Here is a 23,322-nt window from a genome sequence, read left to right as displayed (position 1 = left end):
TCTCTCCTCGTTCATCGAGGCTCTTTCTATTTAGGAACACCTTCATCTCAATAAGATAACACTTCATACAGAGAGCTAAAGGAGGTGAGAGGGCCAGATGCAGATCATCTGCCGCTTAATCTCTCCAAATATTTTGGATGTTTAGCTTGAGCTTTGCAGGACCGCCGGATGAGTGGGATTTGCAGGTGCTGGAGAGCTATTATGCTGACTTCGTTATGCTGACGATTGTGTTGGGCGGTATGCAAATACAGACAGAAAAATGCAGTACAGGCGAAGTGATTTATGGTTGCAAGTTTAAAGTATTAAATTAAATTATCTGTGTTTAGAAAAAAAATGGCTGATTAATTGACCACTGGCTAGCCCACTCGCTTGAGCAGCTTAGGAATCAAAACAAGGTATGACAGGCCGGTCAAACTTTAAATTTCTGCACAAGTTGAAGCAGTACATGCAGCTGTAGAAAAGAACGGATCATCAGCATCTAAATATGTTGTGGTTTTCTTAGCTTTTTAAAACCAAAATCACAAGAGAAGAAAAAGCTGAATTAAACAGTGTGTTTGTTTGCCTTAACATAAGATGCAGTCATTAGCATTTACAGCTAACTATTGCCCTACTGTGTGGATGTTGGTCCTGGATGCTACTATAATCAGACACGAACAGCGCTGTCCTGTCCTGAACAAACTAGTTCTTCAATTCAACATAAGAACTTCTACGCAGATCAGCTGGTGAGAATGAGGTTTTTTTTGCCTGGGACATGTAACTTATTGTATCTTATCTATTAAGTGCGTATTTAAAGTTGCTTTCCTTTAACATAAAGCCTGGAATTAAAAGTTAACTACTGTCAGGTTTTTCAACCAAGCCACAGAGCCAAGAAAGTTAACTCCAGCTGATTAAAATCTGCAAATGACCATCATCTGAAATAAATGAGCTACTGATCACTACATCCTGAGTAGTGAATCTACCACCAATGTCTTTACTATCTGCATATATATGTCCTATGACTAAATATATGTATTTAAGAACTACGATTACAAAGCATAGGGCTTAGCTAACAATTAGCAGATATCACTGGAACGACACTCTTCTGTTGGTCGCTGGGCAGAAGTGGGAGGTTAAGAACAGTTCACTGACCTTCAGAGAGGAGCCTCGAGGGCTGACGCACTTGAAGGGTCTCTCCTCCCCGTCCACAGTGTCCTCCACCTTCTGTCTCTTCTCAGCTGCCTCCGCTCTCCTCCTTTCAATCTCCTCCTTCATCTTCCTCTTCTCCTCCTGAGAAAGACAGATGTGCTCAGAGTTGAGGCAGTTCATCAGATTTGGGTGCAAAACTACAAAGAAAGTTGAGAAGAATCTGTAACATCTGGAGTTGATAGGGAACGCTCTGTTGATTCAATTGGAGCACATGTAGGTGGCGCTCTGTTCGCTGGCAGCTCAGCCATGCCGGATATTGCTGCTCATGTTCAGTTCTCTTGTATTTACTCTAAACAAAGTGCTGTTGCTGCTGGAAACCTAAAACACGCTTCCTGTGCACCAGTACATTTTGCCTGGGAAATAACTAATGTGGCCAAAATGTTTGGAGCAACAAATGCAAAATCTTTCAAGAACTGGGTGTAAGTTGAATGACTTTCACATAACAGCAGGAAACAGTATTGTGTTTATATTATCGTGGGTTCTTATATTGAATATAATAACTTGACAACATGACAGACAACCAACAATCAGGAACGCAGCAGACCCACAGAATGGATATGGGCCACTTTCTAAATGATTTACTTACTTTATCTAATGAAGCAGGTCAGAAACTAATAAACCAACTCAGAGCAAATTCTTATTTACAGCGATCGAATGTCTAAAGAAAAAAAAAAGACTTTGGAAAGCTTGAGACATGCAGATTATCAACAGTTTTTTTTTTCAACAATTACTGTATGAACCATTTGTACTGTATTCAGAAGAGGGCTGTTGCTTGGCAGTATATCAGCCCTCTCCAGCAGCCTTGTCTTGGTTAATTAGTCTCTCTGTATCTCTGGGCCATCTTTTAATTACAAACCAAAAGGCCTCATTAACATCACACAAGAGGAGAAGAACAGGGGCAGATAGCGAGAGACGGGCCGCCACATTCAGAGCCAACATCAACAAAGAAGGCCAGTCGGGGTAACGGTGAGACCGCAGAGCCTCAGAGCAAGTGGATGAAAGAAGTGTTTGCCTGGCTGAATACAGATGTGAACACATAGGAAAGAGGAGGTTATCGTGCTTGAGATACACACGGATGCGGTCCTCATAAGAGGAGGCACAGGGAATGACATACATGAGTTATGAGCGGAACCCAAATAGGCTGAGTCATGATAACAGTGAAGTATGGTGAGATAATGTCACCGCGGAGCTATAGTGAGTGTGATGCATAGATTTCAACCCACACAGGTGTAAAGGCTAAATCAATATGACATCGGTGGTGTGAAAAACAAGGAATAAGGATGCGGACTGTGAACTTAAGATACAACTGGAAGAAATGAGATTATAGACTACAATTATTTTTTTGAGAAACAGGAACATATTCTGGGTGAGTTCTGATTTTGTTATTTAGTTGGTTTAGATGAAAAAGAAAAAAGGAATTAAAAGTAGTTTTTCTGCTGTGATAGCAAGGTTTGCTAGTTTCCACTTTCGAGTGAAATACAATCTTAACAGCATGATGATGAATTGAATTGTTGTAAGGCACAGAAGTGTTAAACTGCTAATGGTTCTTGTTGGAAAAGGGGAAAAATGCGGAGTGTGTCATTTGTAGCCTGTAACGTGCTAAGTGTAACGCACCCTGGATGGTGACTGTCACGGAAAATGTCCACTCATGTGTTTCCACAAGTAGGTGAAAAAAAAAAAGACCTGCAGTATGATTATAGTGTCTTTCCTTGCACAAAAAATGGAAGAAAATTCCATTTCAATTTGACCTTATCTGCAAGAAATTGGAGGTAGAATAGAGAGAGGGAACAGCGAGAATACAAACATATAGAAAGACAGAGCAGAACTGATCAAGCAGCATCCATAAAGTGACTAACTCCAGAAAATAAAAAGAGACATCATCAAGTCATCTCTCCTCTACCTCCTCTCGGGTTTTTCTCTCGGCTTCCTCCTGCTTCTTCTGTCTCTCCTCCTCCTCCAGCACCTTCCTCCTCTCCTCCCTCTTCCTCTTCAGCTCCTCCAGCTCGGCTTCGGCCTCCTGCTGCCTCTGCCTCATCCTCTCAAACTCCTCGCTCTCCGCGTCGTCACGGCGCCGCTTCAGCTCCTCTAGTTTGCGCTCTGCCTCCAGGCGAGCGGCGTCGTCCTGGTCGTCACCGGCGGACGCCTCGGGGGAACGTACGCTGCCGCGACTGGGACAAACGCACAAGTACGCAGGTCACAAAAGAAACAAAGACTGTGGAAAGCTGGTTAAAATACAGGTCAGCACCTGACAGTTGAGACAAGCTGAATATTTAAACACACACACTTCAAGGCTTTGTGGCTTTCAGGGACGTGCAAACACGTGCAGACAGACAAAAACACGTGCACATGTACACATATCAACAATCAGCACAACAATGATAATGTTACGGCACGGATCAAGTTTCATCCAGTGTTTCATGCTGGGGATTAGCTGTAGGCGACCCATGTTCAAAACACTACACACTCTCCTGCTGAGTGTGTGTGTGAAAATCTGATTCAGATATGTTAACTGCTGTTGGCAATCCTTTCATCTTCATATAAGCCTGAATGACAAACAATAAATGCAACATAAATAAATTCCTGTCTGGTTAAACTGCCAGCATATGAAAACACTGCGAAATGTTAATGACAAATATGATTATTTCTCCTCTATAGTTACCAGAAAAAGAGCCCATCTGCAACAGTATAATTCAATAAATGCAGGACTTATTTTAATATGTACAACATTTTGTTTTAATTTCATGCTATCATGCGTTTGAATCACAGGAATATGTGTCCTTTTTTGCCCCTTCTGGATATCTTACTTTGGGCAGTGAGCTTTGGTAATGATGGTAGCTTGATCTTCTCAACTGACCTTTGTGTCAAAGATATTAAGTTACTGGAATACTTCCACAACTGGTTCAGTGCAGACAGGCACAGACCTGTCAGCATGCTGTTGTAATTGATAATTATCAGTTTCATGAAGCAGTACTGCTATTTCACCATTATCGACAACTATCATCGTCAAATTGTCATTGTCATTAACTCCTTAACTCTTTTCGTTCTATTCAGATTTTTATTGTTTTAGAAACATTCAGGTGATTAATTTGATTTTAATGACAGGTTCTTGAATAATTCATCATGCCTGGATGACCCCGGGTTCGGCATCAGTAAAACCCCAGGAGTTTAGTTGATTCGTGTCGTTGCATCTGTGTACCTGAGGGTCCTCTCAGGTTTCCTGTGCTGTATAGGAGCCGCCTCCTCCTCATACAGGCCTCCGTTCCCGTTCTGCTTGCCCCGCTCCTCCCTCTCCTCCCTGGCCCTGCCTCTCTCGCTCACCTGCACGAAAAACAACCGCAGGTACAGTTAAGCAAAGGTGCGACTGGTGGGAAGGCGGACATGTGACACGGAATGTGTCACGGGATGTCAAACGAGAATCAGAAGGAGTGCTCGCGCGCACCCCCCCACCCAGACAAAATAACACAGAACATCACATAACGCAGCGTCCACTCCAGACTTACTACTGAGACAGGATTAACCAGCATGTGATCACCATGGGAGTGTCTCCAGCTGTAGATCTTATGTCTCTGACTGTTAACCATCATCAAAAACACAATTCAAGTTTTGGAAACCATAATCATTATATGTCTAAGCCCCATATGTACACTGTATCTTTAACCTGTAGCACAGCACATAGAGTGCATTTGTCTTGTTGCTGATGATATCTCGCACAATTTATTTTATTATTATTTATTCATTTTTTACATAATATGGCTAACACCTGTTTTTAACTGGAGACTCTACTATGATATGCAAGCTGTCCATTAATATGTACTAACTTTAAAAAAGTCATAAAGTAGTCTTTGTCTTAGTCTTTAAAACAGTCTTTTCTGTTTGCTATGCAAGAAATCAAAGTGGAAATTGTACAATTTGACTGCATTGAACTGCAGACAGTTTGAGTTTGAGATTTGTAATACATCAGACTGTAGTTGAAAAAAGTCAGTTTTCATTTCACTTGTAGATTTTCCCAATTTTTCTTGTGTAATTTTAACACTTCAAAAATGAACCCCAAAATCTGAAATTGGCGTTAAACATTTGACAGGAAGTCTACACGCATTATGGTCGCTGTGAAGTGAAGTGAAGACTCTTTATGTTTTAAATTGCATGATGTTTCTCTGCTGCAGTGAGTGTTTGGAGTGGAGTCTGTGTAATAGATGTTGCTGCTCTCATAGCTGAGGTGGAAGACATGCAGAAAAACACTGTGACCACGCTGTGAGGCAAATATCTGACTGTACGGCTGCAACCACACCTCATAAAACGCAGGCTCGGTTCTCACCAGTTTGCAAATGGTGCAAACCACACACGTGACGACACAAGGTGTTTGGGTAATTTCAGGGTCTAAATAACAATCTTTGCTTTTTCAAAAGATTTCTGGTCTCCTCAAAGATGCATCAGAACACTGAAGTTACCCAGAGAGATTTTCTGTGCTGTGCATCACACCTCTACTGAAGATCTTACCATATGTATGGTACCTCATTATCCTCTGAGTGTAGTATCTCAGCTACCTCATTGTCCTCTTCTGTGTCATTTCTGAGTGTCATAGACTTGTAATCTAAATGATCATCCTCAGGTACCTCTTCAGCCTCCTCTGATGCTACTACATCCTTTGTTGACTTGGCCTGGTTTGATCTCTCACTGACTACTGAATTCGGTGGGTCTTCAGTGGGCTCCTATGAAAAAGGTTTATAGCAGTTCTTTGAAAGAAAGATGACTCAAGGATGTGCCTCGAAAAGTTAGTAAATCGATGACCATACCTTGTTTTGAATTTTAGGTTCTTCAGTTGATTCCTACAGAAACAAGCATCACATTTGCATGCACTGTCAGCTATTCAAAAAATAAAATAAAATACAAAAAAATGGCTCAAATAAATGAACGAGAATGAACAGGTGACTCACCTGTTCTCTCAAGTAAGACTTTATTGGTTTTTCTTCCACTTCCACTTCCTGCTCCTCCTCTTCCTCTACACCCTCCTGTGCTTCCTCTCCACCCTCAGGAGCAGCCTCTTCCTCCTCCTCTCTTGACTCCTCTGGCTCCTTCTCCTCTCTCCTCGAGCTGTACATCTCTGTCTTCTCCTCTTCATCCTCATTGTCACGGTAACGACCCCTACGCCAGGAGGATGGCCTCTCCTCTTCTGCATTGTTTTTCTCTGTGGTGACGCTGTCGCTGTCCTGAGTCACTGTGGGATCCAGCTGCCTCTGTCTCTCCAGCGCCTCCTTCATGCGTCTCTGCCGTCTCTCCTCGCGTTTGGCCATGCGCTCCTGCAGGGCTTGGTCATCTTCATCTCCTCCATAAGACCTGCTCACAGTCTCTGTCACACTAAGAGGTGAGAGAGGAGACATTTCACTGTGAGATCTCACGTTAATGAGGTCAGCTGTTGTGCTGAAAATATGGGCATGCGGGCAACTAGATGCACAGTGTTATCTCCTGTTACCATGGAGATGGTGAGCACCCGTAACCTAAAACAGTTCAGTACTGTCGATGTGAGCTCTTAATTAATGTGCAGCAGGGTGACGCTGAATGAGCATAAGGTTGTGTTTGACAAGGACTGACTCACTTGGGACTGGACTTGCTGACATGCCACACAAAGTTAAATGATAGGAAATACCAAATGCCCAAAACTCAACAAAAGTATAATGCCCAGTTAAGTTTCTTGACATTTTTCTGAGGCAGTCAACTGACTGACAGTGTCTTACACTGGATTCTGAAAACAAAAGAAAGGTGCTAAAAGAGCAAAAATGCACAAAAAAACATCCAAGAAAGACTAAATGAAATTTTATGACAGACAAGCCAGTATGTGGAGAAGGCTGACTGGATATTCTTTTAAAATAAAGTATTTGTCAAGCCTTAAAATAAAGAGAAAATCAGAAAATGTATCTTGCATTCCAGGTCTGGAGTTAATGCATCATCCTTTTCTCAATAGTTCTTTTGTGAACTCATTCCGACATCAGCTATACCTTCCTAATACAACACAGAGAGGACAGAGGGACACACAGCCTGTTGTTAGGCACAGCAGTGCACAAAAATGTAATAATAATAACATATTTAGAATGACAATGTTAACATCGTGTGTACCAGGTATGTTGTTCACCTTCATGAATGTGGGAAATATACCTTATTAGTCATGAACACAAAGTACAGCTGAGGCTGATTGGAATGTCATTGTTATGCAGATATTTGGTCAAAAACCAAAGTATTGCACAGATGAAAATTTTGACCTGATGGTGACACTAGATGACAAGTCAGAGAATAACCAAAGCTTTTACACATCACCCGGGGGGAAAATGGGAAAATGGATACCTCTTCATCACAGTCTATCAATCAGTGGTTGAAACATTTCTCCACAAACCACAAATGTGAACCTCATGATGATTCAATAGGAAAAGTCAGGGGATTTTTCAAGGTAATAGAATTCATCTTCTAGGGGGAATAAATGTCTGTAAAATGCCATTTCACAGCAATCCATCCAACAGTTGTTGATATGGGCCAAAATGGTGGATCGACTGTCCAAACTTCCTGACTAACTGCGTGGCTTAAAACTGTATTTAATGCATATCTCTTTGGCTCCACCAAATACCGACTGTACATCCGTCCACTCCACTCCAAACAGCATGACTCATACAATTCTGACCTAAAAGTCTGGCAAACATTATGCTTGCATCTACACAATCAACAATGGCAAGTCAACACTAGGTCCTGCCTCAGCATCCTCCTGCACAATCCTCTTGTTGTTTGACTGGCCCAGGATGTACCTCTGAGCTCATAGAGAGGAAACATTCATGACCACAAAGCAGTGTCTGTGTTGCTAGATGTCAGAGCAACCCACCACTTCCACTGTGGCCAAGACGATTGATCTCATAGTCTTAAACTGCAGAGAAATGGATATTTAGCTCCTTTTGTTCCTAGGACAGTCTTTTGATGGATAGGTATGAGATCATGAGCTGGCTGTCATTATGATAGCTGGGCCTGGGTAGAAAGTCTGAGCTTAATTCTTGCATTGGTTGGATGGAATGGAAAAGAAACAATGGTATGAAAAAGCCACCTCACTGTGGCTAAGGAGGTGGAGCGGGTTGTCCACTATTCAGATGGTTGGTGGTTTGATCCCCAGCTCTGGCTGCATGTTCAAGTGTCCTTGGGTGAGATACTGAGCCCCAAAACGCTGTTCAGTCGGTGTGATGTCATGTCATTTTATCCTATAGACATTAGTGTAAAAATATTGCTTGATCTAGGTCACGGTGGCATGACCTTTAACCACCACAAGGATTAAACAATGAAAAAATTGTGAGCCTGAAAAGCTGTCCAGGAGAAAATACGGACCATGTATTGAATTAAATATAATATGAATTTAAAACTGCCAGCAAAATCGAGCTAGAAATCTAAGGCTGATTTTGTCATCTTCTGTTGGAATCCACAAATTACTACTTTGAGCGGTAAAACTACTACCATTACCAATGTAAACTGCAAATGTGCTTTGCATAAACTGAAAGCTAATGTAAGCTGTATGTACATAGCAACAGTAAGTGAAAGCTTAGCTTACGGTTAGTTGTTTGAGGAGGGATAGAACAACTGACTGCTCCCATTTCCCTGAAGTCTTTGACCAAACCTTCAGCCCTGGAAAATATTGTATTCTTTTCTTTCTTTTCTTTTCTTTTAACAGCAGAGGTTGTGAAGGAATTCTTGTTGTCCTGACATTTTTCATCACACAGAAAGGGGACTCGCGTTGATTATTTATTGATGAAGTAGGCTGCAACCCCCTTTTACTGGGCAGGATGATATGACGGTGACAGTTTTTCACCAGTTTTCTGCTGCTCCCTTTGCCTACTCAGCTGGACTAAAAATTGGCTGCCTCCTATATATCTCATAGAGAACCTGTGTTGCTATATACGATATATGTGTGTGTGTGTGTGTCACCTGTGGCTGTTGGTCATGACCACACTGTCTGGCTGACCGCTGGGCTCCTCACTCTCCCTGCTCATCAGCCTCTCCTGGCGTGCCCTGCGCCTCCTCTCCCGGGCCGCCTCCTCCTCATCATCATCATTCCTCGCCAACCTGAGGGAGACAAAAGAGGAGAGAATGATTGAGTGAAGAAATAAAGGGAGACATTTTTTCTTTTTTTCCCCCAACCTTCAACCCTTCATCTCCTTCTCCACTTCCACAATTTCGCTTCACGGGTAGAAACCTCAAAGGGAACAATTCTTTAAATTGGACTGTAATCATCACAGTGACCAAACCTGGAGGATTCGGAGTACTTTCCCCCTCCCTCTTCTCTCCTATCAAGCTGACCTGTCAGCTGTGGAACAACCAATACTTCTTATCGTGCTGCAGTTTTCATGAGCTGATAAAAACTCAGTCTGGAGACACTGCTTGGCTGAGGATAAGAGAGAGCCAGAGAAACTGTGCTTGTACTGGTTTGGTCGGTGTTGGATAAGAGCACTGTGCAAAACACTGGGCTTTACTCTACTAGACATTTTCTTGTTTTAGTAAAACTAGTGCCAAATCAAAACGTGCATGCATAGACTGGGCCGATTGTTAGGCCTCACCCAAACTACACACTCGACACTGATGCATCGGTTTATCTAAACATTAAGATTAAAATATAAATTAGCTGTGGTCTTGTTATTTATAGCGTTTGAGAGCCACTTTACAGGGCTCTGGGTGTGATATAGTCTATGTCTCATGACTAATTCATCAATATTATAAAGGTTATCTTTTCAATTACTCAATTTTTAGTTTACCCCCGATGAATACAAAAAAAATACAGTTAACACAATCACCTACCAATATGTCTTTGCATCAGTGTGGGGAAGGAAAGTAACAGAAATGACTTACAGGCTTTAACAACAGTCAGTAAAGTCAGTTTAAGGAATTTTCCCCCACTCTTACATAGCCATTAAAGTGAGCACACGAGAGCTGAGTCACATCTAATTCGCAGCAAGAATGTGAAAAGGTGCATCTTCTAAAATATCAGCCCATTTTGAAAAGGTGAAAATACTTCTTGACACAAGTTTTGCTGCTGTCTTCATGACAGTGTAAGTATTATTTTCCATGTTTATTATTTTTTTCACAACCGATGAATGCACGCATGCATGTAATTAGAAGAAAATGTAGTAGTGAAACAAGGCTCTCCTTTGATAATGTGTTTTCTTACCATGCACAACTGGTCAAGCATACATGAGATAAAGCAAGCTCACATCTGGTCATATGTCTAAAATATTATAGGCAGAAGGACAAAAAAGACTGTACTGGTCCTCCTCTTCAGTAAGTCTTTCTCATCTCTTCTCTGTGCCCCACCAAGATCTACAAACCGCCCATATCCTTAATAGAGCAAACCCCAAAGCAGACATGCAGTGGATTATGCATGTCTTTATTAAATGTGTTTAAGAAAAGGGTGCGGCTACATGCAGTCATCAACATAACACTATTGTTCACAATCTAGTTGGCTAGTGAGCTACTGTATATTTATGCGCTTAAGTTTGATTGAAAGCAACAAGTTGAGGCCTTTCGCTGGGGCTGATCCAGAGTCATTTTGGGAAGTTCAACTAGAAGAAGACGACGGGTTTCGGGAAAGCAGCTACACCCAAAAACTAAAGCATATTTGATACTGTGTTACAAATGAAGGCTTCATAAGCTGATATCTAACAGTGCAATATTACCAGAAACAGAATTTTCTCAGATCAGTTCCCAAACTGCTGTGTATCTGGCCACCTGACATCTGTGAACTCAGCTCCGTGCTTGATCTGTGTTGCCCCGGCTGACCTTTACACTCCCACTGCTTACCACATGCCCAGCTACCAAACATCACAGCGCAGCCTTTGAGGTCAGCCAGCGAAGCGTGCTGTTGCATGTTAATTGCAACATGTGTGGTGAGCCGAGCTAAAGCTGCTTGAGTTTATGTTTGGCTTTTACAGCCTGTGAACAACAGTTTCCTTCTTCCTTTCCTTCCTCCGCTGTTCCTCCACTCCTCCCCCCCTTTCCTTCTCTCACATGAGGAATGCTGTCATAACAGAGCCGATGAATCTGTTAACGCCCAAGCTGGACCTATGGGAGGGTGACATCAGTGACGTCAGGCAATGCTTTACACATGTGCAAGAGTGTGTGCTTACTGCAGATAATTCAGCATCTTCAAACGCCCAGAATAATGAGATTCTTTTCAGCCTTAAAGCAGGTCTGTCTAACTTTTGCTGAACACCAGCCAAGTTGCAATGATAATAATGTAATACAGTAAATGACAAAAAGTAGCAGAACAAAGAACTACACAGAAGACTCAGCAAAGCACTCAGTAACATTATCTATATTAAGCTTGCAAACATGAGCCAACTTTAGCCACAATGAGCTAAAGCTGTAACATAAAAACACCTGAGAGTATTGAAGTGAGCAAGGGTGTTTTTTATTGCTTAATTCCACTTGTTATTTGTTAGAGGAAGAATGTGCTATTTCATCTTTCCAAAGTTAAAAGGTTTTTTTCATTTCCTTTCATATTCTGTCAGCTTCAATTGAGTTCCCCAGCAGTAGAAATTATGTTAACTCTTACTAAAAATGCCAGAGTGATGTGTTGTTTCTGTGAAAAAAAAATAAATAAAAAAATCGCAAAACAACTTAACTCCCAAAGGACTGCGCCATCTCAGAAACAGCACCGAATGTCATGAGAAAGAGAAAACGACAAGAGCTAAAAATGGAACAAAAGAGTCCTTGGTGGCGGTGACAATCTCAGGGTTAAAGATTCCTCAGTAGGAGAGAAGAATAAACTCCGAAAAGCTGAATTAGCATTCCTGTCAATCACAGCTTTGGCTAGAGACGCATACACACAAGCAAAGCCCTGATTTAATATCCCTTTCCTTACCTAGGCCCCAAACTCTATCAGCATAGTGACACAGAAATATGTGGAGATATAGACGGGGGTTAGGGAGAGGAAAAAAAAGAAAAAGAAAACGAGAGTGAGTGAAATGAGACTGAGAATAAAAAAGAGAAGTGGGAAATGAAAAACGGGAAAGGAAAGGGTGTGCGCGATAATGGAAAAAGTAGTAATCTACAGATTTTATCACAGACAACACCTTTTCCTGTACAGAACGGTCTGTAGCCACAGTTAGAGACTTCAGGTTTGAGTATCTGTCAGAAAATAGTAAGCAACAGATGCCCTTTTCTTTGGTGGCTGAATACAGTATATGAGGAAATCACACTGTTGAGTGACAGCTGATATGGATCCCTACACACATGTGGCAGCTGTGATGCAGCTGAAAAGGAAATGAAACATCATGCTACATATAACTAAAAGCTGATTTTAAGCAGGATTCTGCACTCGCAAAGCAACGGTCGGCGTGGATAGCACAAGCACACAAAACATCGCCATCAGCGAACCTATTAGGGAGAAATATGTCCAAATATTTTCTTTACAGGGAAATATCTCAGAAATGTCAGTGAAAACAATTTGGGAAAAAGCCCATGAGAAAAGACTTCTTCACCCCCTCCTCAAGAGGAGAGGGACGGAGGGAAGGGAGGGAGACGAGTGTAGAGGAAGATAGAAAAGTAAAGCTGCTATGAACAGAGGGGAGGGGAGAGAAGGAAGGGGATGGCGAGGGAGGGAGGGTGGGGGCCCTGCTTACGCTGTCAGAAATGCTGACCCATTCCCACGCTGGCCTCTCTGGACTATTTCCCTTCCTACTGCCGGCCCAGAGAACCGCAGCGTACCCCGTCTGTCTCCCTTCCCCACCCCTGCTCTCTGCTGGGCAGACTCCAAGAATACACAATGTTAGTGGTGACAAAATTCCCTAAGACTGCATTTATTCTTCCTCACAGATGAATGAGGCACTATACAGCATGCATATAAAACAGACGTATAAAATTGCCCTGTCTGGTGGGGAATCAGGCTTAAAAAATCTGCAACAATAGCTGTACTCCTTTCCAAGCTGATGTGGTAAGTCAGAAGTTGACATACGTGGCTCAGCCTCGCCCTCTCTCTCTCTCTCTCTCTCTATCACTTTATCCGTATCTCCGTCTCTCTCTTCCTGTCAGAACCAAAGGTTTACGATGCAGGACCGGGTTGTGTTTGGAGCGGTCCATTCACCCAGGGCGTGGACTGTTTGGCATGGCTCATTCACGGAGGATGGGTGTTATTTCCTCTGCCCTTCCTGGTCTCTCAGGGGGAGGGACCAGCACAGATGTTACGAATGAACAGGAGGAAGAGGAGGATGGAGGGGAGAGAGAGAGAGAGAGAGAGAGAGAGAGAGAGAATTGGAGGAATTGGAAGCAGGAGAAGGCTGAGGATTCGAAAATGTTAAGTGGAAGTTCAAAAGAAAGAAGCAAGGGGAAGGTGAGAAGAAGGAAGATGTAAGAGAAGGGGGAGGAGGAGGTTTGGAGAGAGTGAGAAGAAAGAGGAGAAGAATAAAGGGAGAAAGAAGGGTTGAAAATGAAAGTGGAATAAGATGAAGAGTATGAGGAGTGGGCGGGGGGTAGGATGAGAGGGAAGAAGTCGCGAAAGCGGGAGGAGGAAAAGCAGTAAGGAAGAAGGAGAGAAAAAGTCAGTGACACCCAGGGGAGAAGAAGAAGAAAGAAGAGGAGGAGATGGAGTATGACAAGAAAGCAGGAGGAGGAGACACGGGGAAATGGCAGAAATAAACCACTTCCCAAGAAGCACATCAAAGACAAAAATCCAAATCATCACAGTACAATTAGCCAAGCCTTAAATAAGCTGTATTCAAGACTGATACCACTCTTGTGTTTGTACAGTAAATCTGGCACCACAGCTACTGAAGTAAACTAAAGAAGGAGATTTCAACTTTTCCAGCACCAACGTGTAAAAAGACACATTTTCATTGACAGACTTTTTCTTGGCCAGTGCAGTGCCTTGAGTTTTAGTTAATCTTCTTATCTAACTCACAACAAGTAATCGAACAAATGTATTTCCCAAAATTGGAGAACTATTCCTTTAATTGTCTCACATAAAACAGTGATGGCTCACCACTGCAGTTGTGCAGAATATCTGGGAGCTGGGACAATAAACTGCTCCAGCTGCATTTAGCAGGGAACAACAGCTTTTTTTGTGTGAACTATGCATACTATCACTGTTACAAAAGAAGCCTATTTTTAGCTTAAGGAGATAGCCTTTGGTCACTGAATTGACTGGGAAAATTCCACGTCCATTAGCTCTCTTTGGGGTGGAAAGAAAAAGCACTGGAGACATTCCTGTGAGGCTGTGTGTTTCAGTGAATCGAAACATACAGATACACTGATGAACAGCACGCACTGGGAGAAGCTTCAGCAGAACAGAAAACCGTGTGTGTGTGTGTGTGTGTGTGTGTGTGAACAGAACTGGAAGTGAATGGAAGCTCACTGCGTACCTTGACTTCAACAGTCATTTTCTTACAGCTATAACTGAGGCTGATGTAAGACAGAACAGGGAAGGCTTGGCTGTCCTCCCTAGACACACACACACACAAATACATACACACATGCACACATACTAACACACTTGTCAAACATTCATCGCCTGATGCTGATCTAAACGTATGCGCACACAAGTGAAAATACCCGCATGTTAACTGACTACATGCGCTCATCCTAACCCCTATGTTACCACACATTAAACTGCACATGCAGAGCACATGCACGCCTTAGCATGAGTGCAACTACATAAACTTTAGGGCTGTACACACACCAGGAAAAAAGACATCTCACAAACACAGACAATCTCACTGTCCCGGCATGTAGGAAACAGCTCATGGAGACCTGGTCAGTAAACACTTATAATAGCCAGGAATTTGGCATTCCTTCAGCCGTTATTACATGGCCCCACACTCTCCCTGCGCTCTCCGTCTTCTCACAGCGTGCTCAGTTGTGGTTGAATGGAAGCAGGCCAATGAGACAACATGTGGTTTTGACTAGTGCATCCAAGAGGGGCATGTAAATATTGATTGTTTCAGTATATTGGCAGAAATGGAAACAATGTAGAGATGTAATCTTTTATCAATAACAGGAGCGGCGTGTTGCCTGCCAGCTGAAATTATTGCTGCTTGGACCAAATAAACAGTCATGAACAAACTCCTGCCGAGCTGAAAATGTAAATGTCGAAGGCGCTTACAACTCTTCAACGTTTATTCGCTCTTGGTCCATTTCTCTCTCAGTCAGTCAGCCCTCATCTCTTCCCTCTGTCGGCTCTTCTTAGTCTACATTTTCTGCCAAATTCCATCTTCTCTGTGTAACATAAACATTCCAAAACAGCATAAATAATTCTAGCAGCAGGGGGTTTATGGAGGTTTTAAGCCATGAAACATAACAAGGGCATTAACCTTCACTTGAATCAGTGCATCTGGGGAAATGAGGCATAAGTCTATAAGAGGTAAAAACAAAAGGATGCCAAGAAAGAGACTGTTACACAAAGTCAAGAAGTAGAGGAACTCGACCCTGAAATGCTTCTCAGATTACAAAGGTCGTAGTACCTACAGTATGGAAGTAGTAACTGTAATTTTTTTCAGGCCGATGTCATAAAGATATTAGAGTTAAAGAAATCTCGTAAATGACATTTTTTGATATAAAAACAAATCAAAAACACTTTTGAAGGATTCTTTTGATTTGGTTGATTAAATTAAAGATGCTAGACAGATCAAATGACTGCGTGTAGCGAGAAAGGAGTCCCTCATAGTTACAAACTCCCTTGTGATAGCACTGGCCATTTAGATGCATCGGTCAGACTTTATTCACTACTCAGAATAAGTAGGTTCACTTTAAAATAAACTTAGCACCATCCATACAACAGACACAAGCTGGCAGGTACTTTATTTTCAGTGTCTGGATTAATGTCTCAACCCTGAATTTTATTATCTAGTATATGTCCTTCACTATTGTGGATGATGTGCACTCTTTTGCAGACTGCATTTTCCTTTATACGAGAAGTGCTATTTTACCTTGAGCCTCGTTCATAGCTAATAAAAAAGAATTATCGGAGAGACACATCTATGTATTCAGCAGTGGTCAGACCTATGTCAGCTTGTTTTCCACCAGTGATGGAGTAACTGGCTCTAACAAAACTCTTCTCACAGATACATCAAACAGGAAAGTGACCTTGGCTAGTATCTGCATCCACATCACCCTCCACTTTAATTGGAAGGGCTGCAGAACAGATGAAGAGACTTTTGTGAAAAGGCCCTATAAAATATCTTCTTGGCACACCATGTATCAAGTTCTCACAATAAAACCCCCGTTTTAGTATTTTGATTACTGCACTTGGCATGTTACCACTCAATCAATTTGTGGAAATGAACTTTACTTTAATCAATTCCTTCCATTGAATCAAAGAGAGTTCACAAGACCACAGTATCTGAGAGAAAATTGGAAAAAGGGAGGGCATGATTGAACAGTCCCACTTAAAGGTCATCACATTGCTTATCAGATTTCTTATCAACCTTTTTTTCCTCCTAACCTTGGTTGAGGGAAGCCAATATTTGCTGAGCTGTGTCTTTAAGACCTAGAAGAGGGCACAAGCTATTAAAGCTGGCTCCCTCCTATACCAACTTGGCATGAATATCAGAGGGGGTGGGCTGTGCATTGACAACCACAGCTTCATTACAGAACACAGGCCGCTACCTTAACCACACAACCTAAGTAGTGAGATTTCTAGTGACAGCAACAAAGCCCCCTCTGGACTGCAAATGTTCTGTGCCTGCAGCTATAAATGAAGCCATTGTGGAGGATTGACTTTTTAAGCACTTTTAGCTATGCAGGAGAATTAGTTGGAAAATCCTGGAGAGCTAATCTGCAGACGTGAATCAAAGACAACAAAATGGGTCTTACCGCTCAGCTTCCAGGCGCATCTCCTCCCGCTTCTGCCTCCTCAGCTCCCGGCGCCGCTCGAAGTCCATTTCCTCCATGACTGTGCCCTAAGGGATGGCATAATCAAACACAGACAGGTTAATTTACTGAACTTGTCGAAGAAAACAGGAAGGACAGAGGGAAACACCTTCATTTAAGTGTCCGATGTGAATAGAAATACTGTTTGACCAGTCAAACAAAAGTTTTAGTTTCCTGAGATCTAATTATCAAAATACTTGAGGTTTTCATAAAACTGAATCCCATTTTTGATCCTGTATTCAAATAGCCTTCAGCCAGAGAGGGTTCACAGAAGCTGCTGTTTATGATTTTATCTCACTGATACCGCTGTTTATGAAAACACATGTGACACAACTTGGGCTGCTTCACATTAACACCATGTAAGTGGGGAAACATTGAGTGGCTTTTATTGTGAAGCAGCCATGGATAAGAAAATGCATCTCTCACTGTGGCTAGTTCTAATAGTGATGGTTTACCAAAGCTGCATCCATAAAAGAAGATGGTCATTTTGAGGTTGTGTTCATCATCATTTTAGCATTCTCAGTTTTTGCAAGGAACAAGACTATTTGAGTAGTTATTTTGCTCTTGTAAGCTGGGGCCAAAACAATCAGGACTGAAATCTTAAGAATCTCTGAGGACAATCCATCCCTCTAAGGGCCAGAATAGTGTAGCTATATCTTTGTGCATACTCGCCTCAACCTTGGGCCGTAGATCTGTGCCCACAAACTTTGGTGGAAAAACAGAGGAATGAGGCAGAAAATGAAAGTGGGAAGAAGAGCAGAGGCAGAAAGAGAGAATAAGGAAAAGCCAACACAGGATGTTAACTCAATCAGCTAAGGGCAGCGCTCACTAAAAATACCCTGCTAGGGTACGTGACCGGCTATGCATTGAGGACCGAGACCACCCAGGAGCTCCTGAGCCTCCCATCATACATCTACATATCCCCAACTAAAACCACCAACAACACCTAGTGCACACCGGAGATGACTGAAGAGACACTAGTTGAATGACTGAGAGAAAAAGACAAAAGTGCATGGCAGCTCATGTAACAAAATGACAGCACTGAATAAAATAATATTTAAGTACTTTATCCTTTGTGGTGATACTACACGAGTAGGAAAGAAGAACGTGGCAGAAAATTGGATGCTGTTAGTGCAAAGGAATATCTATGACTGTCATACCTTGAATTAGCCTTCAAACTGTGTTTTTTCCTTCACACCATACCAGCTTTTCACAATGCCTTCTCCAAAGCAGAGACACAATGCAACAACGTCTGGTAAAAGTCTCCCACAGTCTGGTCTCCGCTGACAGAAAAGGCAAATGCCTGTTCCTTCCCCTCCCTGCTAGTTGTCCCTCCCTCCATGCCTCAGTGACCTCCTTCCTTCTTTCCCTGAGTCTCACCCCCCTCAGTCCCTCCCTTCCCCCCTCCCTATCTCCACTGCTGGCTTTTCCTGCATTGTTTACCTACATGTCAGAGCTTGGCTAAACTCTGTTCTCGGACATGACTCTGCACTTGGGCCCAGCTTCCTGTATGTTACAAGCATGTTTCCTGCCTACTTTATTTTTTATGTGCAGTTCCATATATGGGGGGGGGGTGGGGGGGGGGGGGGGGGGGGGGGGGGGGGGATGGGGCGGAGGGTCTCACCGTACATCTGTACATAAGTATTCACACACACAAGCATGTAGCTACAACCTTACAGCATTTGTATACATTCACATTCATAAGCATACTAATGAGCACATGCAGATGTTGGACAGGAATCACAAAGGCAGTAGAGAAATGTTAAAACAAACCACGACTCCAAGGGATCCTCCTTACCTTCGCCCTCACCACTGCATCTTCTCACCCAGTCTCCTTCCCCCCGTGAGCCCATACAGTAAACACGGCCTTGTCTCTACACTGTAAAAGCCTCGGGGACACGGAGGAAGGAGAGATATTTTAAATACCGCAAAAATTCACTCTCTATCTTTAGATGCACGCTTAGTGTCATTTGCAAAAGGGGGAAGGCAATTGGCACTTGGATGTGGGGCTATCCATACAACTGTAATTAAGACAAAATGAGAGCAATAACTAAAACCGACAAGGCCTCCAAACATCACCAGTCTAATCACATACTTCCTAGAATCAGCGACGCCAAGGGAGACAAAGTTATTAGTAACGCAAGCACGTCAGCATATAAATTTGGAGCTATTGTTGCAAATATTGCATGATTTATGCAGTGGAAAAGACTGTTTTCATTTAGTGTTCAGTTTTGTATAAGAATAAGTTATATGTCATTTAAAAACTCGTCATTAAAATTAAAGGTTTGTCAACAATATGATAGCAGAGTGGATCATACTGCACACCATATATTAGACTCTACATGAATAACTTTATGATATATATGATATATATGATATATCACCTTATGAGGTGTAGGACAGAAGAGGAAATCCGTGGCTTGCAGAAAAAGACCCCCATTAGGACGTAGAAATGTAACTGTTGTGTATATCACTGAAAGGACCACCCACACTTTGCAAAGCTAACGGAGGCGGAACGAGAGAAAGACAGCATTCCATGAAGTTGAGCAACCTGGAGTCACAAGTTTGTGACATTTTCAGACTTTTTACAAGTTCAACCCGTCTTAGCCTGTCCACCGTAAAACCTCTTTTTCCGTCCTCCGCTGCATCCGTCCATTAAGTCCACCATTTATCTCTGAAACCTGCGTCCATCCAACCCACACTCCCTCTCCTATTCTGTCTCTCTGTTTTCTCTCCTCCTCCCCCTCATTCTCTTTCCCTGTCTGCCCCGACCTTCTACAATGGCTATAATGACACATTTACCAGTCAAATTACTACCTGTCGAGACTGCCAGACCCTGGCACAGAACCCAGTGTCTAAGTGCCAGCCTTTAAAAAAGCCTTGAAAGCCAAGTTGATATTATCCTGACAGCCACTGGGATTACACCACCTTATAATGCCTCTATCTTCTCACAAAGTCTCGAGTTAAAAGCACCAAAACAATGGGCCCCTATCGGCCAAATGAGACACAGAGTAGGATCAAGCAGCAGTCTTGGAGTAAGGCCGAAAAATAAGTACGGGCCTGCAGCATCTATTTTTGGATTTGGTGAAATGTTCCTGATGCTGGTTTAGCATTCTGTGAAACAAGAAGACTGCAGTTTTTTTGGTCACATTAGTTTCTGTAATACTCAGAGCAACTATATCCTCACAACCTTTAGACAAACACATTAATCTCCACATTATGGTTATGGAGCTATGTGAGGAATGCTCCCATTTAACCTCTGATTTTAGCAGAGGGGACTTGAAAGAGCCTCCAAATTACTCATTCACATGCCAGTCAGGAGAAAAGCCTCCCCCTTTGGATCTTTTATGTGTGCAGTGACTGTTTTGGTTGTTGAATGAAGGGAATTAATGTGAAGATAAACAAGTAAAAACTAGCTTAGTGCGGGTTTTGTGCTTGCCAACTGTGACTACGGCAAATAAAGAAACAATGGTGACTTGTTACAGCTGGTGGTTGCCAAGCTGAAACAGTCACACACAGCTTTAAATAAAAAAAAATGTAATGCCATTTTAACAACAGACTTGAAGTGTCAAATGAATGTTGGAAGCTGTGCTGTATACTGCTTTATAGCTGAGGATGATAGGAATGTCATTATTTTTTTCTGGATATTATTCTATATTGTACTATGGTACATTATAATGCATGCAAATAAAACCAAGTCTGTTGGAAACTGAGATTCTGGTTTCTATACCCTTTGGTTTTCATCTCAATGAAAAATGAGTAAGGCCAATTAACAGTGAGAAAACAAACAACAGTCTGAAGTTACCATATCTGTGCATATACCCTGAAAAAAAGGAACAGTGCATTATTTTAGGCCTGAGTTCACAGAGGCAGGACATAAAAAAAGCAAACACTGTCACACTACATGTACTGCTGCTCTCTGCCTGGCCTCCAAAGAGAGAAGAGGAGAGGAGAGTTTAACAGCTCTGAAGTCACAGCTGTGCAGGTGTCCAGGTGAAGAGAGGTATTCCAATAATTTGGAATAAGAAAGCAACACTGGCACAAAGGCTGGCCTTTCTGGTCTTTGCATCAATGGAAGAAAACCTGTGACAGTGACTGATATGTTGGGGAACTCATGAACCACTTCTACTCTTACCAGTCATGTGCAAGCCAGATTTCAGAAGTATACAAGTATGAACAACCTTGGAGACTAGATAACAGAAAATATAGATTCAGTTGCTGTTGTGAAATACACTCTGACTGTTGGATAATACCATAAAAATACAAATAATGTCAAATGGTATTGAGAAAATAATGAATAGGTTATATATCACAGGCCCCTACCAGGGGAAAAAAGTAGCAGCAGGATTTCAGTATTTTGACATCACCTGTCTTCAACTATCAATACTTAGTCAGTCAGACCAAAAATGGGGCTTTTAGTCAAAAGCTGAAGAGAGTGAAAATACAATTGTCTCCAAATTCTTACAAATTTGAGGCTTTTGCTGTGACAGCAGGATTGCATATCTTTTAATATTGCCATTGGTCTGCCAGACCAGCTTGACACATGTGAGTCACCTCAACAAAAATGACTGCCGAACAACTTCTCTCTGCTAATAGTCACCTCAGCTTAAAAGGCACTCTGAGTAATTTTCTTGAAAACAAAGTTACATGAAACCCTTTGCATAGTTAGCATTCATGTTTTCCAGCTACCAGTTTTCCTCTTCTTCCCCAGCTTTTGCTGCTGTTATTGCTACCAGCTATGAACATAGAGAAGGCAGTAATATTGTTTCATTCATTTGCACCTGCATGTACATTATGCATGTATTTACAAAGAAATGGATACAGGTGTTGACCAGTTAGCCTGGCTGTCAACTAGCCCTATTGCTAACAAAGTACATTTTATTCTTTGTAATCTAATCTTATTAAACCACAAAGATCTCATTTGTCTAAACCATCCTCAGAGCATGGGTAAAACAAATTCTTGTGTGTTATGTCCTTACATTGTAGAGTCTATGGGACTAGCTAGTGGCCACACTGACCAAGCAAGAGAGATGCTAATGCTAATTGTATAACGGAAACATGAGCCACTTTCACTGGAATGAAGCACATCATTAAGATATATCTCAACTGTGAGTACGTTGAAGTTAATTGGCACTGTGGGAATTTAACCACTAATACTGACATGCTCCTCTGTTTGCATGTAGGCTCTAGGACATCCCACTGTAAATGTCCATTTGTGAAAGTACCAGATGCTAACTTGATAGGCAATGAAAACACTTAGTTGTATAGGCCAAATGAAAAGAGAAAGCGAGAGAGGCAGAGGTCCACTGGTTCAGTCTAAGCTACGACATACTGTAAGTATTTTGGCAAAGTAAGAAGGATCATTTTATGATTATTTTATCACACAGATAAACCTTCTGCAGTCAAATGGGGAGGAAGAGAAATAAAGAAAGAGAGATACTGCATGCCTGTAGGTAGTGCACACTAACAGCTGTTTTGGCTGGGCTCTGGGGACAGTTTGAGTTGGGTAAACCTAATGTTTTCTGCAGGGGTAAGGAGTCTCCTGAGAGAAGTCTGACAGGGCAGTTAAAATATGTTCAGGCTGCTTATGAGGGTGTGCACAACACAGCATTTAACAAACAAGACTTACATTTGCAAATGTGTTCAGTGCATGTCTTAATGTAAATGTGTGTTAGCAAAGTGTCTGCACATGTGTATCAACCACATGTGTACATAGAAAATACACACGAATGATTGCATGCTCCACTGTGTGCACTGCAAATGAGTGAGTGCATGATTTTACTACTATAATACTTAAACTACACGAGGCCACTGAAAGCACAGTATATGTGTGTTTATGGTACAGTGAAATGTGTGAGTACATGTGTGATATCCATCACCATCTACAGTGCGGTGTTTGGAAAGCCGGCCTTGCGGTTGTGGTTTTCTGTGTTATGTGTCTCCTCTCTCACACGTCCAGACCTCGGCAGCATTAACACATTTACAATCCCAGGATGCAGAACGGCTGTGGATGAACATTCATAAATTCACTGGAGGTTTTTGGCGCACCGAGGCCAAGAATTTCTCTCTGTCTTTCCATCTCCGCTTGTCCCTGTTTCAGAATCTCTTTCTGTGTCTGACCGATACATTGGTGGACTGGTAACATTGACAAATACTGTAAATTAACTGCTTGAATTGGGTAACAATTAAATATTCAATCTGTAATGATCTTTTCAAATACAAAGTTCACAGAGTATAAGCACAACAAGCAGCAAGGGGCCA

At 42.1% G+C, this 23,322-nt stretch overlaps 1 protein-coding gene across 7 annotated transcripts in view; it reads right to left on the bottom strand.

The window, feature by feature from the left end:
* cald1a (caldesmon 1a) overlaps positions 1 to 23,322 on the bottom strand; it is a 49,524-nt gene that overhangs the window by 10,278 nt on the left and 15,924 nt on the right. For 3 of the 7 annotated variants that reach the window (XR_006842157.1, XR_006842156.1, XM_046378622.1), the window contains exons 2-9: positions 17,005 to 17,090; positions 9,133 to 9,270; positions 6,120 to 6,540; positions 5,979 to 6,011; positions 5,697 to 5,894; positions 4,382 to 4,503; positions 3,086 to 3,353; positions 1,129 to 1,266 (exon numbers count right to left, since the gene is read on the bottom strand). Coding sequence is in view for 5 of the 7 variants with exons in the window: in XM_046378622.1 (XP_046234578.1) it covers positions 1,129 to 1,266; positions 3,086 to 3,353; positions 4,382 to 4,503; positions 5,697 to 5,894; positions 5,979 to 6,011; positions 6,120 to 6,540; positions 9,133 to 9,270; positions 17,005 to 17,081 (1,395 nt within the window). In the remaining 2 variants the exon portion in view is untranslated. Of the gene's footprint in view, positions 1 to 1,128; positions 1,267 to 3,085; positions 3,354 to 4,381; positions 4,504 to 5,696; positions 5,895 to 5,978; positions 6,012 to 6,119; positions 6,541 to 9,132; positions 9,271 to 17,004; positions 17,091 to 18,221; positions 18,377 to 23,322 lie in introns of those variants that run through there. The other 4 variants (XM_046378623.1, XM_046378624.1, XM_046378625.1 and 1 more) reach the window with 4 other exon arrangements.

This window comes from Scatophagus argus, chromosome 22 (assembly GCF_020382885.2).
Source record: "Scatophagus argus isolate fScaArg1 chromosome 22, fScaArg1.pri, whole genome shotgun sequence".
In the NCBI taxonomy this organism is placed as follows: Eukaryota; Metazoa; Chordata; class Actinopteri; family Scatophagidae; genus Scatophagus; species Scatophagus argus.
Note: the sequence above shows the minus strand (reverse complement) of the source record. Positions and strands in the feature narration are given on the sequence as shown.